At 39.7% G+C, this 18,111-nt stretch overlaps 2 protein-coding genes across 7 annotated transcripts in view; both read right to left on the reverse strand.

Annotated features, from left to right (window-relative positions):
• Rbcn-3A (Rabconnectin-3A) overlaps positions 1-18,111 on the reverse strand; it is a 2,573,828-nt gene that overhangs the window by 578,100 nt on the left and 1,977,617 nt on the right. The gene's annotated exons all lie outside the window — the stretch shown is intronic.
• LOC137248062 (T-complex protein 1 subunit eta-like) lies at positions 7,272-12,845 on the reverse strand. 6 transcript variants are annotated; one of them, XR_010952045.1, is made up of 6 exons: positions 12,637-12,845; positions 12,351-12,571; positions 11,921-12,297; positions 11,614-11,805; positions 11,433-11,550; positions 7,272-8,167 (listed from the first exon to the last, which is right to left on the reverse strand). XR_010952045.1 is itself a non-coding variant. In XM_067778947.1 (3 exons), the coding sequence occupies exons 2-3, from the start codon at positions 12,489-12,491 to the stop codon at positions 12,154-12,156; spliced, it is 285 nt and encodes a 94-aa protein (XP_067635048.1). In that variant the 5' UTR covers positions 12,492-12,571; positions 12,637-12,845; the 3' UTR covers positions 11,819-12,153. The 6 variants fall into 6 exon arrangements, 1 of the variants encoding a protein (XP_067635048.1); XR_010952044.1 differs by having other exon boundaries at positions 11,614-11,795; positions 11,861-12,297; XR_010952042.1 differs by having other exon boundaries at positions 11,861-12,297.

Genomic DNA, 18,111 nt, shown 5'->3' on the forward strand with positions numbered 1-18,111 from the left:
GGTGTGCTGAAGCGGTTAGCTGGTCATTTTGTCAGTTTCTGCCACCTGACTGAACGACGTGGTCAACGCTTGATACCTTGATAGATTTCTCATTCTCTTTGACTCTTACATGCACATAACCGCGCATTGTGAACACAGATTGTATTTGTTTCTTCCTTTTAAGTTGTAGTGCAAATTGTAGAATTTGGCTGTTGCGCTGAGTCAGACTTTCGCACATATCCACTCTGCCGTTTGTAATGTGCCCAATATCAAAGAGCATAATTGGTCTCTTCAATAATTTGCAGTAATGCGCCACTGAGCTTAGTAAGAGCGAGCGGTCACTAGCAGAACATAGTTTTATTATTATTCCCGATGTTTTGTTGTTGTTTTTGCTGCGGATTCGGAATATGGCGCGGGTGGGAGGTGTTTGAACTCCAGCGGCATCACACAGCTTTACGAAAGTTTCTTTCAGATTCTCTTCTCGTTTATGTGGGATGCCTCCAACTATGACGTCTGTTGATATTAGTGAGTTTTGGCAGTCGTCAAGTTGTACTATGAGTGCTTGAACCTCAGAACTCAGCTCGTAGCGTTTCTACATCGGCACGGAGTAATTCGAATTGCGCGCACTCATGCTCACTTTTTGCGACCCGGGCTTCAATATTTTGTATGGCTAAGTTTTATGTTTGAGACTTCAGCCACCAAATCCCGAAACTGCTGCATGACGCGCTCTTCGATGCTCTTAAGCTCTACAATAATGCTCTCCTTCTGCTTCTCCATCTTCTCCTCAATTATTACCAACCAGTTATCTGTTGACAGGCTCTCATTTCTGATTCGTTTGCTTGGTTGATCGTTGGGCGCAGGGGAAGAGTCGGAAAATTAGCGGGCCGATCTTGTCCTTCCTGTACCATTCGTACTCATCTCAGTTACACAGATAATTATTTAATATTATATTTAATTTATTATGATTTTGCTTTGAAATTTGCCACTCGTAACCTATATACAATCGACTAATTTTTCAGATATGCAAAAGAATACACGTATTAACTAAAACCGTGGTAGTTGCGGAGGAATTAATTTTAAATGCAGCACTTCACTAAAACACGCGTACTCAGCGAGCATACTCAACTATAGTGGTGCGCGCCCACTGTATCTAGCGCAGTTTCCTTAATATGTTTTGCACATATCTGTGGTCAGAAGCAACAATAGCCTAAGTCGTGAAATGTGCTTCCGAGAAAAATGACGTTTTATACACAGAAGAGCTTTTGAAAAAAATAAAAAAGGGTTTTAAAAAAATGCAATGCAAAATTAAATATATATATACGTAGTATGCTTAGTCCAAAAATTATAAAGAAACTTTTCTTTGTTTAGGAGATAATTAATAAAATTAAATGAAAATTCTTAAGGCAAACGTAAAATATGAGATAGGAATAACTATGTTGACTAAGGCTTTTATTGTAAAATAATGTTTTGTTTTTTCCCGATACATATTGATTTAAACAACTATTGCATATTTTAATTGAGCAAGACAAAGACTTAAATCACTTTAAGATAATAGTAGTTTATTTAAAACAAAGTAAGTTAACAAATTCATTATTTTAAACTTAATCAGATTTAAAAAAAAAATTGATCATATGCTATTTGAACGGCCAGCGATGAAAATGGGATTTATTTTAAGGCGAATAAAAGTAAAACTTATTAAAGTATTTGTAAAAATGTGGGGAAAAAAGAAGGGCGGTAAAACCTGGACTTATCGTTAAAAAAAAACAACGACAAGTCTAGTTTTATAGCCCTTCTTTTTTTATCCCACACTTTTACAAATACTATAATAAGTTTTACTTTTATTCACCCTTAAAATAAATCTAATTTTTTTTGCTGACCGTTCATTTATAATGAGAATTTTACGTAAATAATAATAGAATATATCTATCTAAGTCACTCAACTTCTGATTCGTCTTCGACTAAGTCGGGATGTATATCTGAAGATTTATCGGTTAACAAACTTTTATAAAAAAGATGAAAACATGGATTTACAAATGGCAGTGTTGAAGACATGATCGAGTTTTCGGACTAAGTCCGCCCCCTCCGTCTGGCAACACCCGGCCAGTGCAGCCAAGCGCAAGCAGTGCAGCTCAGCTGTGGTTTGCCAACCACCACCGCGCTCACTCCCAATTGTTTTAGTTTATCATTAACTACAAACCCGATCGCACGCATCGCCGATCCGCATCGATTTTTTAAACTTATCGCCCGCCCGCCGTCGCGCAAATATTTCATTTTGTTGATTATCCCTTTTCATATTGTTTTTCAAAGTGAAAATAAATAAATACTTACATATTATATTTTAAATACGTGCTCTCCCTTTTTCATTTCAGAAAGTGCACAGTGCTGTGTTAAACTTATACATGGTCCTTTTGTGCTGAAAAAAGCAACCAGCGACCCAAAAACGAAAAAAAAAACAAAAAAAAAATTTTACATAAAATAATACGCGGTCGGTATGGGCACATATATAAATACATAAATAACTAAAACACATTAAGGTGTAATACGAAAATGTATTTTACAAAACAAAACCTAATAACAACATAACAAACAATTAAGGTTTATGCACAAAAAACAAAACATTAAGGTGGCGAAAACAAAAAAAAAAGTGCTAAATTATACAAAGGGCTTTAAATAAAAATATTTACAAACATACATACATAAAAACTGGTGTACACAAAATACAAAATAAAAATAAAAACTTCACATTAGGTGTGTGAAGAAAAAATTTTAGAAATCAAATAATTTGGGAAAAAATTATTATTGAATAATTAACAGAACTCTAAAGGTAGAAAAGAAGAGAAGAAAGTGGACATTTAAAAACAAAAAAAGTGCATAGAAGTGCTGAGTACAACAAAAATATATACACAACTACAAAGTGAAACACATCAGGGTGTTGATAAAAAGAGAAAAAAAGAAGTTTGGTGGAAACGGAAATAATTTTTTTTAAGAAAAAGAAAAATATATTTGAGAAAAAATTTAAGTATTTGAACAAAAGGGAGGTTTTTTTGAAAAAAGAAAAATTTACGTTTCACAAAAAAAAAAAAAATCGAAGGAAAAATACAAATTTTTAAAATAAAATAAAAGTTGGAAAACATAATTGGAAAAAAACACATACATACATCAAAATAACATCACCATTATAACAAAAACACACAACATCAAAGAAGTTACAACAACAACATTAACTAACTACACCAACAAGGAGGAACAAAACATCAACGAGGAGCAATACAATAAGGGACACACACCCAAAACCAAAAAATGTCAGAGTGAGTACACCGTTTACCCAATATATTCCCTCCGTCTAAAGTACGGACCCCAAATCTAAAATCCCCAAACTTATATACCCCTCCGATCGAAAGATCCGGACCCTGGGTATATAACCCACATCAAAAGCCTAAACGGCAAAATATTTCATTTGCTTACTCACTGTTACCAACAGGTACAGTCCCTTCAAAAAACCCATATATGTTTTTAAACAAATAAATTTGCATTCCCGTATCAACGGAAAATCCACTGCCCGGTTCTATATACCCAAAAAGTTCGTTGCGCTAAATATCGATTTAATTATAAAAATATATACGTATATATGTAATATATGTATATACCCACTTAGTTCGGTAATATCACCCGAGCTAGATATTTCTCCAGCGTGAAAAGCACCGCTGCCCAGTTTACCCTTATATACATATATTACATAAAATATATTTTATAAAAAACCCATAGCAACGAACTTTGCCAAATTTTTGTCACTTTTCCTAAAGTTTATTTTACCGGTGCACCCAAGATTAATTTTGCATACAAACCTACAAGTATATGCACCCATAATACCCACACGCACTTGTATATCTTTTTGCATAAGCCAAAAATCCACCCACAACAAAGTAATTGCATGACCATATGTAACTACATAATAGAAGGAAGCAACAAAAAGATCACCGATCTCATATTTGCATACATTTACTTTGTCAATAGATCAAGTGCATTGGCACGGCAACAAAAGGTATTGTTGGTACACCACAGTTTACCGGCAAATATATTTTACCCACTTATATATATACATACATACATACTATAGCCGCATTCTATTCTAAGCGAGTGCGAAAAGAACGCCAAACTCGGTTAAAATTTCCCTGCATGTATTTAACAACACTGGTAACATTTCAGCTGTCAAAATCATCTGTTGTTTATTATTGACGTTTTCTTTGTTATTTATATTACTGTAATGTCCGATAATGATGATTTTATATGCGAAGACGACGAATTTTAGTAAATAATGAGTGACTCTCAACGTTTGGTAATAGCAGAATGTGAAAGCACATAACAGGGGCCACCCATAGTGGCAATGGACATAGATGAGGTAGAGGTTGTTTGGGAAGATGCTGATGACAAGGAATTCGAAAAGCTGCTGTGATCTATTGACGATGATACATAATTCCAGCCGCTTGGCTTAACCAATCATGGTACAGATGCTGGAAAGACGGTTTTTGTAACATGGAATGATGAATATTTGCTTAAATTTGTATTCAAAGAGCGTGACGTACAAAGAAAAACAATTTGACCAAATTGCGAACGATATATTCATACTAGAAATGAATGCTTTGTTACTTATGCGAAGCGGTCAGGTTTATTATTTTAGTTCGGTAAAATCAATACATGCAGTTGACTGGCTAAATGATGCTGGAGGTGGCGTACGTTGTATGGCTCCTGCACCCAATGTAGGATTTAGCTGTATACGTTACGTAGCAAGTGAAAAGGCACGGTAATAGTGCAGTTTACGGTACCCACCGAAGTTTGGGCCAACATTTTCGAGTGAGGTATCAAAAGACGCGTATTCGCGTCCAGATTAAGAATCCGAAAGCGGAAGTTAACTTTATTAACGAAAAACCGAAAAAATACCCACGGGTCCCTCCGAAACCGGGGGTGAAATCCATAGTATTTTTGCGCAGAACACCTTTCTGCATTGGCGGCCTTCGGCCGCGCTTATAAAAAATAACCCTGGGCTACGCCATGCCAAGTCCGGGTGTGTGGTATAACCGTGACTACCGCCATACAGGAGCACAGTATAGTCATTACGTATATGCACCACGTAGGCGTTGCTTGTATTTTACAGATGAAGAGCAGGTGGCGCAATTGCATTTCAGCTACGATAACCAAATGGATACTTGTTTAGTTCAAGAAACGTACAAAGCGATACCTGGGAGTGTGGCATGTACTTGGGTTGAAACACAGCAACATTTAATATGTATGAGTTGCAACAATATATTTTATAAAATTAATTTTAAAAATCCTCCCAGTTTTCACCAGCCCTTAACGCATTCGTCAAGTGTATTTTAAAGTTATCTTGCTGTTAAACTAATGGGTTATGAATCAAAAATTATAAGCAGAAAATAAAACTAAATAACATTATATAAACTGTAATAAATGCAGTTCCATATAATTATTTAAATAAGAGATTAAAATTAGTTAGCAACTACGTAAGTATATGTGGATTAGAGGTTTACGGAGTAGCTCCTTGCGGAGGGATTGTCCCTCATTCACTTACTCCAGAGAGGCTTCGAACATAACCCCGGTCTTTGGAAGTGCAGCGTCTGCTGAAAAGAAATAGAGACATAAAATGGTCACACTTTTGTCTGTATATTTCGGCGCAGTTTGTGGCTCCTTGGCGGTCACGCACAAAGGCGACTTACCGTTGCTATAATGGTTCTTTTAATACTCATGCCTCTAGTTGCACAGGTAGCCTCCAGTTTTTTCGGCTGTTTTTAGGAGCTACATTTCCCGATGTGCGAACAGGAGCAATCCGGACCACCAGTCGCTAACCCCAGCGGGTTAGGGGGTCAAAATATTCCCGCGGTAAGTATGCCTGTCGTAAGAGGCGACTAAAATATCAGATTCAAGGGGATGTGTAGCGCAACCCTTCAGGTTGCCAGCGCAATATATAGCTTCTCCAAACCCAATTGTCAACCTCACCTCTCCGCGGCGAATCCTGTTTCACTAACAGACGAGGCTCTGGCGACCCCAAGCTCCTCATGGAATTTGGGGGTGGGAAGAGAGGGGATGGCCTGAAGGTTTAATGTGGCCACATAAATCGTTCCCGAGATGGTCGGGCTAGCACCTTAATGGTGCTGTGGTACCGGATCTGTATCCGGCAAAGGACCATTACATCGATAACACTCCCCAAAGCCTTCGGGGAGCAACTTTATCGCTACAACAACAGCAACAACCACACCTCCTGACCCTCACACCATATGACAGCACGGAAGCTATAGGACTGCGACTTCGAACTCATAATTAAGATTAATAAACATCAAACATTTTAATAATGAACTTACACCTGCGAACAGAAAAATAGCAGTCTCAATTTTTAATAAATTTCGTCAATTAAATACTTTTTTTTATTTCCGATACTACACGAAAAAACTTCCCTGATTTTTTTTAACTGAAGCTATGAAAAACAATATCGAAAGCGTTTTCGAAAAACGCAAAAATTTACCGAAATTTTAAACTTCTTATTTATGGTTCTGTGCATTTTTGGAGTATACAATTTTAGTATAACAAAGCACATGCATGCTATAGGTCTCTAAATATTCTCGTTGATTTTTGAGGTTTTTTGAAGGGTGTTTGAGATTTTCTTCTATACAAATTGTGGAACAGTTTTTTTATGAAAGAAAATCTGAAAGACTTTTCGGTAAAAAAAATACTCAAAAATCAATGCAAAATAAAAATAAAACGTGTACTTTGTTATACTAAAATTGACAAAACTGTATACTCAAAAAAGTTCTAAGAACCCCAAATAAAAAGTTCAAATTTAGGTAACATTTTCTCAAATTTTTGAAAACGTTTTTGAGATGGGTTTGCAAAGTTCATAGAAGCTTTTCTTCAAATATCGGAAATAAAAAAAGAAGTATTTAATTGACGAAATTTGTTGAAAATTGACGCTGCTATTTTTCTCTTCACAGGTTTATGTTTATCGCAAGTATTAAAAATTTGATTCAACTTTTTTGAAAGTAAAACTAACCTTAAGAAAAAGGTATTCAGTCCAACAAATTTATTTAAAACATATCATTAGATTTAGTAATTTTTTTTCAAATAAAGAATATTATATATGAGGCGCCTAGATGCAAAACCAGATTTTTTAAAATAATATTTAAATTGCGACAATATTGCATCGCCTAGCAACATTCTAAAAACCCGTATTGAAAATTCATAACAATTTTCATTCATAACAAATTTAAATTTTTTTTATGCTTTTCTAAGTTTTACATATCATGAATTCATCTGGTTTTGCATCTTGGAGCCTCATATATACATGAAATTGCAACCTTAATTAATACATTTAATATAAAAAAGAAGTAAATACTTTAATAATAACATAAAAATATATTAATTGCTTTGAGCTATATTGCTGCAGCAGCTAATTTTATATTTGGACAATTCAGAAGTGTGTTATATTCATGTAAAATTTGAGTTGTTTCCATGGTTTCGAATAAAAAATTTGATTATTTGAATCAATTTAAGCCTACAACTTAAAGCTAAGTAGAAATTTTTATTAGATTTACTCTTTTTTCAGATCAAGAATATTAAAAGGTGTCGTGGAATCCGATTGCTGTCGTAATTGAATATAAAATTAATAAGTAAAGTAAAATATGAACTAATCATTCAAGCAATAATTCTACAACCCTTAGCAGGATTATTGATTCGTTTCAAATCTAATTCCGACAGCAATCGTATCACGACATCCCTTATTATATATGCACATGAAATTGCAACTTAAATTAATACAGTTGATATAAAGAAAAGTAAGTACTTTAATAATAAATAAACTCGCTTAATTGGTTTTTGTTTTCCAATTGAAATATTTTCCTGTGCAAGCACATTTTCAATTTGATTATGTATACTATCCGTTAGGCAGACAATTAGGTGCGTTCAATTCATTCATATACTGTGAGTATTTAAGCCGTAGACGCAATGGCAGATATTTTGATTCTTTTTGAAGTGTAACATTTGTAAACAGTTGGGTTTTTCTGCTGTCACCATCACCACTAGAGAGCTATTGAAGAGACGCTCCGAGTCACGCTGTGGCCACCTTGTCACAGTTACTGACGGAGATAATGCGAAACCATCTTTACCATCTAATAAGTAAATTGCACTGTAGAGGAAGAAACATTTTATAAAATTTAATAAAATCAAAAAATGATAGTTGTGTTAAAATGGGGTAAATTATTGTATGTTAAAATATAGCGAAGTTTGAATAGGTCCCATTCTTCATTCTTAGAAACATGTACGAAGGTACCTCGTAAGATATTAAAAATCCTCAACGCTTTTTTTGCAATAACTTAAAAAAAAAACTCATATTCAAATTTCTGTTTAACTTCTACATATCAATAGCTACCTTTACCACCAGAAGGAGTCACTATTGTTTCTACGCCTATGCTATTGTTTCCTACATCGATGAGCTTTGTAATAAAATAAACAGCTATCTCTCCAATCTCTCCCTCACTAGGGTAGGCACCTTGTCGTTGGTGTGAGGACTTAGCCGATGTCCATAGCGCCCGACTATGTGGCGGAGCTGATTAGGACTTGCATCTACGCCGTTTCGCCTCATAGGAGGGCGGCGGGATGTCGGTGACCAAGAACTGCCAACCCCCTAATCCAGGGTGTTATGCGGACCGTGTCTTTTGGACGATTTGCAGCCAGGGGATGAATTCGGCTGTATTCGAATGGAGCCTTCCCGAAACCGGACCACCTCGGGAAGTATTAATGGCCTTACCACCGTAAGGGGCGCTGCTGTGGCTGACGGTTCTTTCCCCGTATATAATACTGAACCGCTGAGCCCGCCTTGTCGGGATGGTGGTCGTACGACCAAGATGAACGACTCATTACCAAATTGTAATAAGGAGGATGATAAGAGGAGGACTGAGTCGCAAGCCAAGGACGACGAATACGCATTAAGCGATGCGTCGGACTCGGCGAGCGAGAGTAGTGCTGATTCAAAGAATTCCGGAAAAGCACACAAATGAGAAGAAGAGTGAAGAAGAGTACGGAGCAGGGGAAGTAAAAGAGCTCTCTCGCAGTACCGTGCATCACTAAGAATTGTCCAACGCTTGTGGGCAGTGGTCGCCCCAGCAGAAGTGGAGATCGAGCGCTTGGAATGGGCCCATGAGGCGGTAGAAGTAGGTCGAAAGCAGTTCAAAAGGTTTGCTGCTAGAAACCCTCGGTTCTGCAACCGGTACGAGGAAGAAGCGTCGAATGGCAGAATGAAGAGGCAACATTCGGCGGAAGGCGACAAGCCTGTTTTAAGAGGCAGAAAGGACCCAGTCCCAGAGCTGAGAGGCAGGGCAGTCGCATAGACAAGACAAGTAGGCCCAAAGCTGTAAGACAGATGGGCCCCAATAGCCTCGAAGGCTGCGAGTCAGAGGGAAGTTCCAACTACGGAAGTAGGAGATAAGCCAAAGGGAGATAACGCTAAGACTCCGACTTTCTCGGAGGTGCTAAAGGGAGTTAAAGCTAAGACTCCGGCTTTCTCGGAGGTGCCAAAGGGAATTAACACTAAGACGCCGGCTTTTCCCGAGAAGATGAGTGATGTGGGAAAGCAGTCACTGACTGTGGCGCTGGTTGATCGTAGCAGTCCCTTCGAGCAGATGACTAGTGAAAGGTGGAGATCTGTAGAAAGAGAGCTTATTAGCTTAATGCTTAAGATGATGCAGGAATAACCAAGTAAGCGCCTTCCAACCTTTGATTGGGGGCATGGTATAATGGTGTGAAGATGATAGCGTGCTGTGAGTCGCACATAGGAACACCCGGCACAACAGTTACAAGAGGCTGAAGGGGGCTTCGAACACTCTAAACCAAAAGGGCAAGGGGAGGACGACGACGTTACGATGAAGGTGCTGGAGGGGGACAAGCAGCCATTGGTGCTGCGAGTCCTACAGATAAACCTCCAACGCAGTAAAGTGGCGTCGAGCCAACTCCTAACCCTTGAGGAGGGTTCGTTTGACGTGGCGCTGATCCAGGAGCCGTGGCACTCATTGGGAGGAAAGGTTTCTGGACTTAGCGCGCGCGGATTTGGCGTTTACTATGCGCAAACGGAAAGACGGGTGCGAGCTGTAGTAATGGTAAGGAAACAGCCGCATTCATATATGCTGCCTAATTACACTACTGAGGACCTCGTAGTGGCGGTGAAATCGCCGGGCTCAGATGGTATATGTCCGGCCATGCTACAAGTTTCACGTAGGGCGGTCGTGGGATGGCTCAAAATAATATTCGATGGGTGCATAAACTGAATCATGTACCGCACTCTTGGAGAACTGCTCGTGTAGCTTTCCTACCAAAGGCGGGGAAGATCGGTCACGTGTGGGATACATTATAGACCCAATAGCTTAACATCATTTCTGTTCAAAACCTTTGAGAGGCTGATAGATGTGTACATAAAGTCCAACGTGGATGAAAAGCTGCTCTCCACAACACAACAGGCGTACACTAAAGGCAAGTCAGTAGACACCACATTGCATAGGGTGGTAATAAGCATAAAAAAAGCCCTGGAATATAAGGAATATGCTCTAGAAGTCTTCTTAAGCATTGCCGGGGCTTTCAACAGTGTTTCTAAATGGGCGATTATGGCTGGTCTTAATTACGTGGAAGTACATCCAGCCTTACCCAGATGGATCGACTGCATGTTAAACTGCAGCAAGATTACATCGCAATGGGGATTGTTCGCGGCCACGAAATTAGAGGCCAGGGGCACTCCGCAGGGAGGGGTGCTATCACCTCTGCTGTAGACTTTGGTCATTAACCAACTGCTCAGGGGATTCTACGAGGGACCAGCAAAACTTACGGTTTACGCAGATGACGTTGCATATGGTCTTGTTTACAAAGAGGTACAAAGTCCCTAAGTTAGGAGGGGCGACCCTACGGGAGAAACCGTGCACAAAATATCTAGTAATCATGCTAGACAGCAAGCTATCATGGAAGCTCAACGTGGAGGAGAGGGTGAGGAAGGTTTCAACGGCACTTTATGCATGTAAAAGAATGCAAAAGAACCGGCATATACGATCAGAAGGCACTCGAAGACGATGCCTCAAAACTAACAACCAAGACCAATAATTATCATTTCTTCGGGAGTTGGACACAATCTTTTCATTACATTACTTAACAATTTAAAGGCTTCATTCTGTATTGCGAACGATAGCTCAGACGAACGATTCGCCTCCAAACGATTTCGTCTAGCAATGGTATTCTCTATTCTCTGGTATTCTAACAGGAAGGCAAAAGTAATTGTCAAGTGATAAGTTGCCATTGTTTAGCATAGTGCAAATACACTAGCGATTCGTCTCTGATCCGCAACGAAAGTTCGTTTCGTAATAGAGAATGAGGCCCTAAGATTAGACATTTTTTCAATTTGTATTTTGACTTACCAGCAACAACAAAATTGTGTTTAATTGTACACCGCATAATCATTATAGCATCATGTAACGAAGCTCAGTTTCTTCCAAAAATTGTTCGGCAGCGCCACGTAAAATCAATGTACATGTTCTAGCATTAACGCAACCTTTAAATAATTATAAACTATGAAAATAAAATCAATGTCAAACCCACAATCAAAGCTTGGAAAATGTTGAAACGTTCATCACCAACTTGACGTTCTTCAAAGTAATCACAGTGACCCAAAACACTTGAATTAATATCATTAGCTGTAGTCATATCAGCACCACCACAAGCTTTCATTGTACGTTCCAAATCTTTTTCTGGTACACGAACAGCACAGAACATATCACAACCTGAAAAATACTGTTTACCAACATCACCAATTGGTAGTTTAGATAACACTAGAACGGCGCCTTACTTAGCTAGTTTATTGTACAGAATACGCTATTCAGCATTCTTGAACATTATCAATACGTACTTCAGATTTATCACGCTCAGCCTTGAATTCCTATTCTATATTTAATAATGCGATTTAAATTTTTTGTATGACGTTGGATCCATCTAAGAAAAGTACAGCGTCCACAACCATTTTAGAAAAGAAATCTTTTTGTTGATGAATAAGTTTGGAGGACATTGCTGTGGCAGCGCATTTTTCCAATGAAGCACATTGTTGTTGTTCCTTCGATTGGCGCTTCGACATGTACAGCCATGTCATATTTTGGTCATGCATAATTGTAATGCTTTACGTATAGCTTTAATGATGATACGTGCATGCACGCCTTCCTCAACATATGGCTTAACTTGTTTTAAGATTTCACCTGCTTCAAGTACTACTGAAGTGGTGCCATCGCCGACCTGATAAGAGAAACATTTTTATTCCACACATTCTAATATAACAAAAAACTTACCTCAGCATCTTGAGATTTGGCGATGTCGACTAGAGTTTTACGGCTGGTCACCAGTGGTGGTAATAAACCCTGTTGATTAGTAATAAAAGCATAACCAGCGCTATTTTGATTTTCAAAGATTTCGCTTATCGGATTTGGCATCTGATCGGGATCCAAATGGCGTTGGGCTTCATCATACTGTTGCGGCTGTTGATATATACCAGACCAGGTGCAGGTGGTTGCTAAAGAAAATAATAGAAAAATAATCATCAGCAATATTTGAAATATATTAGTTGTATGAGCATACCTTATAACCAGGACTTCTGGGTATTGGGGTTGACCCGGCATGGGTGGCTGTCTGGGCATTGGCGCCTGTCCAGGTTGTGTTGGTGGCATGATTTGACCCATGTAACCACCTGGTTGTTATAGAGGATAACCTGGCAGCTGAGGTTGTGGAGGATAACCAGGTGGACCAGGTTGTGGAGGATAGACCGGCTGTTGTGGCATTATGCAGCATAAAATATATATGCAATTAACAAAAGATTTATTTTCTTTTGTTTTGCGCTTTTTGAGTGAAGTTGGCTGCGATAGTTCTATATGTCAAAAAATTTCCTTGGTGTATTTTAGACTTCATTCACAATAGAGCAATTTTTTCTATTTTCAACACTACCTCTCAACTCGGTTATTGATTAGCCGACTTCGCGAGGACTGGATAAAATAAGCGAGTTAGTGTTATTGCTTTGAATGTAATTCGATGAATAAGCTAGTGTTCTTTTCGTGCTCGCTTAGAATAGAACGCGCCTTATATACCCATATTACTTGTGCTCAGACGCGCTGAGACAAGTACATATAACAACCCAAAAAGCCGGTACACGTGAGGCCGGTCTCAAAAAATAAAAAATAAAAAACCCAGTGAACACAAATATTATAATATTTATATTATTATATACCTACATTACTTGTACTCAGAAGCGCTGAGACAAGCCCGTATAAAGAACCAAGCGTACATTAGGCTGGTTTTAAAAAAAAAAAGGTTTTTTTTTAAGAATTTTTTTTTCACAGCTTAATAAAAGCTCCCCTCTTTGATATACTACATTAAGTTATAATGCCGAAATCGTCGGACGAAACCCAAAAATTGACCATTGCAGACCAATGCCTGCAGAAATTCATATATGACGGTAACCAAGTAGAAGTTTACTGCTCAAGATGGTCACCATCCCAAGCTACCGATTTATCAGAGTGTATGCTTAAGGTCAAATTAGAAGACCTAGATAAAATATGGGCAAAGGTGCTGGAGTCCCATCGAGATGTAAGTTTCTCTGATAATTATACAGATGTCAGCGGCTCGGTTGAGCAAAAATTTGCTAAATGCATGGAAACGTACCAAACATGCAAATCAGAAATTTTAGAAGCCTTACAGCTTTTTAATATTGCTAGCACCAACCAACAACAAATACCCGCCCACCCAATGAACAATTCAAACGCAAACGGTTTTTATTTAAAAGTACCATCATGTGACACCGAAGTCTTTCATGGTGGATACGAAGACTGGCCATCCTTTAGAGATATGTTCACGGCAGTCTATAAAAACCACCCTAAATTATCAGCCGCTCAAAAATTATACCACCTACGCCTGAAAACTAAAGGGCAAGCAGGACTTATTGTAAAACAATACCCACTGAGCGATGATAATTTCGAGCTTGCCTGGGAAGCACTTAGATCGAGGTACGAAAATAAAAGGATACTCGTCGACAATCAACTAAAGACGCTCTACAACCTGCCCACAATATTCACAGAAAACGGAGAACAAATCCAGAAGATGCAGACAACAATCAACAACTGCATGTCAACCCTTAACACCCAAGGAATTCCGACAACGGACTGGGACCCGATCCTCGTTTATCTGTGCTCATCAAAGCTGCCCAGTGAAAGCCTTTCACTATGGGAACAATCCCTCAGCTCCCGGAAGGAGCTACCCCTATGGGTGCACATGAATAAATTCCTCACCAGTAGATACGAGGTAGTAGAAAGACTAAGTACCTACAGACCAGGCAAGGCGAAGCCCCAATTTTCGAGTTTTACACCACGAATGGTGAATCAAAACTCGACCCAACCCAATAATAATAAAACCCATGCATATCACACCGAGTTCAATAAAACGGCTTCGTGTAGATTGTGCAACCAATACCACGCAGTCAAATCTTGCGTTAGGTTTAGAAATTTATCGGTATCAGACCGAATCAAATTTGTGAGAGAAAATAGTTATTGCGAAAACTGTTTGTTTACGTCACACCCCAAGAACGAATGTAAAAGTAGTGTCACGTGCGTTTATTGCCAAAAGCGTCATCATTCGCTACTGCATTTGCAGCCCAAACCCCAACAATCACAACCAAACCCCAGAGCTCAAAATGCCCAAGCCGGCACCCCTAGGAGAACGGACGACGAGCGAGCCTCAACTTCGAAAGCCGCCACAAGAGCCACCTCCTCCCAACAGTCTCAAGACAAAAACCCGGTTTCTTCACTCTTCTCGAGTAATCATGGAACCACCCTCCTACCCACAGCAATAGTATCAGTATACTTTGCTGGCGAATTTCATAAAATTCGTGCCCTAATAGACCAAGGTTCACAAAAAACTTTCGTATCATCCCGTATACAAAAGGTTCGTGGTCTACCCACAAAAGAGTCTCTCCACCAGATATCTGGAACGGTTGTGAAAAATGCCAATAAAGTCTGCCAGATAACATTCTGTTCAGCAGACTTAACCCAAATGATAGACGCACAAGCAATAATTTTGCCGAAACTAACTAAGTTCTTGCCCACAGTCAGAGTTTCAAGCATTGATCTCGAAGAACTGTCCCATTTACCGTTAGCCGATCCACAGTATTCGATACCATCGAAAATCGATGTGGTAATCGGCAGCGATATCACCCCGCAAATCCTCACCGAAGGGCTCCTACGTAATGTGAGTGGAACATTACTTGCCCAAAACACAATATTCGGATGGATATTAAGCGGCCCTGTAGCTGAAAAGATATCAACCTTCAGCACTCATGTCACGGAATGCACCGATGACCACATCAATCAACCTTTGAGACAATTTTGGGAACAGGAAGAAGTTCACCAAACTCAACAAAGATCTGCAGATGATGAATACTGCGAAGCACTCTACAGGAAACCCACCGTTCGCGAAGAAGATGGACGCTACAGAGTCAAACTGCCGTTCAAATCGGAATTTCCAGCAAATCTGGCACTCGGTCATTCACGACCCGCAGCACAACAGCGTATATCAGCATCGAACGAACCCTCGAAAGAAAACCCGAATTAAGAGACAAATATTTTGAAGTCCTTAATGAATATTTAACCATGGACCACATGGAACCCGCCTCCCAACAAGAGATAATTAGAGATGGTAAATATCTATCATTTTATCTACCCCATCATGCTGTCATAAAACCCGACAGCAAAACCACAAAAGTGCGAGTCGTCCTCAACGCATCAAAAATGTCGCATTCTGGCAACTTGTTGAACGACGTGCTTCATACAGGCCCCATTCTACAAAATGACTTAATGCTCGTCATACTTAAATGGCGACTTTATAAGTTTGTTTTCAACGGCGATATTGAGAAAATGTATCCCCAAATACTTATCCATGAAGAAGATAAAGATTTTCATCGAATCGTTTTTTGGAAACACCCAACTCTGCCGATACAAGATTTTCGACTGAAAATAGTTACATTTGGTGTAAATTGCGCGCCATATTTGGCGATTCGAACCCTACACCAACTCGCCCACGACTGTCAAGACGAATATCCGCTCGCTAAAAACATTTTATTAAACGAAACATATGTTGACGATATTTTGTCAGGCGGTCTAAATATACAGTCCCCTTTGAACTCTATGACTCAAGTTATCGAAGCCTTAAAATCGGCAGGGTTCCCTTTGAGGAAGATGTCGGCAAATCACCCTGAAATTGTAAAACTCGTTCCCGACCCTGATTTGCTAGACGTCGACTTCCTTAAATTCCAGGATTCGAGTTCAACAAAAACCCTTGGAATTCAGTGGAACGCGCTAACCGACACCTTCACCTACACGTATGATCCACCATCAGCAGAAAACACGACTACAAAAAGGCAGATTTTATCAGCAGTTGCAAAACTGTTTGACCTCGCAGGATGGCTTTCACCAGTAATGATTCTTGCAGAAATGTTGCTGCAACAACTCTGGATGGAAGGAACGGATTGGGACGAAGACGTGAAGCCCGGAGCTCTTCAAAAATGGACCTCAATTTATGAAAATTTACCTCACATCAGAGACATTAAAATCCCTAGGTGGGTACAGTATTCCCCCGATAAACTAATCCAGCTGCATGGATTCTCATATGCTTCAGAAAAAGCATTTTGTGCCTGTATATATTTACGAGTACAAACCCATGAAAATCGTTTTTCATCCCATTTGCTAGCTGCTAAAAGCAAAGTAGCACCCCTCCAAACCGTGAGTCTTCCACGGTTGGAACTCTGTGTAGCAGTTTTACTCTCCAAATTAGTGAAACAGCTGCGAAGTGAGCTGAATCTACCCCCACACGAACTCATCCTCTGGTGCGATTCTGCCATCGTACTGACCTGGTTAGAAAAACCACCCCATACCTGGAAAACGTATGTCGCCAACAGAACCTCTGAAATTCTTAAGAACGTCGACAACGCCACTTGAAGGCACGTTTCCAGTAAGGATAACCCAGCGGATTTGGGCACTCGAGACTGCAAGCCTCAGGATTTAGTCCCATGTACATTATGGTGGGAAGGACCTAATTGGCTTATCAATCCATCAACTTCGTGGAACATGGACATGTGGAAGTATTCCACACCCTGCAGGAAGAAAATATAGACATACTCGACCGTTTTTCGTCATTTTCTCGAGCGCTTAGAGTCGTGGCCTATATGTTGCGGTTTATACGAAAAGCCAGAAAACTATAAGTTCCAGCCACGCTCAACCTCACCCACGCCGAAGTGAATGATGCCAAAATCATCATTCAAACTCAACGGAATCATTACGGAGACACGATAGAGCTGCTTAAAACGTCAGGACCCTTACCCAAAAAGAACACCCTTCTGACATTAAACCCCATGCTAGATGACTCAGGAATCATACGAGTTTCCGGAAGATTAGCCTATGCCACAGGTAGCCTTAATGAGCGGCACCCAATAATCCTCCCCGGAAACTCTCGATTTTGTTCTCTTCTGTTGGACTTTCTCCATTCGAAACTGCTGCACACCGACAAACAGCTTATGATCCGAATGGTACAGCAACAGTACTACATTCCACGTTTGAAGCAAAATGTCAAAAAGCTCATCCTCAACTGCAAAACCTGCACCATCTACAAACAGCAGATGAAAACGCAGATAATGGCACCCTTGCCACCCGCGAGGTCAACATATTCTCTACCCTTTCATACAACAGGAGTCGACTTTGCTGGACCATTTATGGTAAAAACTTCTCCCTTTCGCCGAGCTTCGTATGTGAAAGCTTACGTTTGCGTGTTCGTCTGTTTTTCCACAAAGGCTGTTCATTTAGAAGTGTGCTCTGATCTCACCACGAATGCCTTCAAAGCAGCCTTTGCCCGATTCACTGGCCGCCGTGGCCTACCCCACCAGATATATTCAGACAACGGAAAGACGTTCGTCGGTGCACAACGCGGATTACAAAGAGAATTCACCGCATTCCTCAAGGAAGTCGCTACAGACGTCGCCGAAAAGTATGCAACTCACAGATTCTCATGGAAATTCAT

The sequence above is a fragment of the Eurosta solidaginis genome, chromosome 4 (assembly GCF_040869045.1).
Source record: "Eurosta solidaginis isolate ZX-2024a chromosome 4, ASM4086904v1, whole genome shotgun sequence".
Taxonomy (NCBI): domain Eukaryota; kingdom Metazoa; phylum Arthropoda; class Insecta; order Diptera; family Tephritidae; genus Eurosta; species Eurosta solidaginis.

What these genes read in the sequence shown, in the direction of transcription:
- LOC137248062 (XM_067778947.1), bottom strand. Translation starts at nt 12,491, where the DNA reads ATGCCAAATCCGATAAGCGAAATCTTTGAAAATCAAAATAGCGCTGGT. An exon ending in CCAAATCTCAAGATGCTGAG is followed by an intron (nt 12,298 to 12,350) that starts GTAAGTTTTTTG and finishes TTCTCTTATCAG; the next exon opens with GTCGGCGATGGCACCACTTC.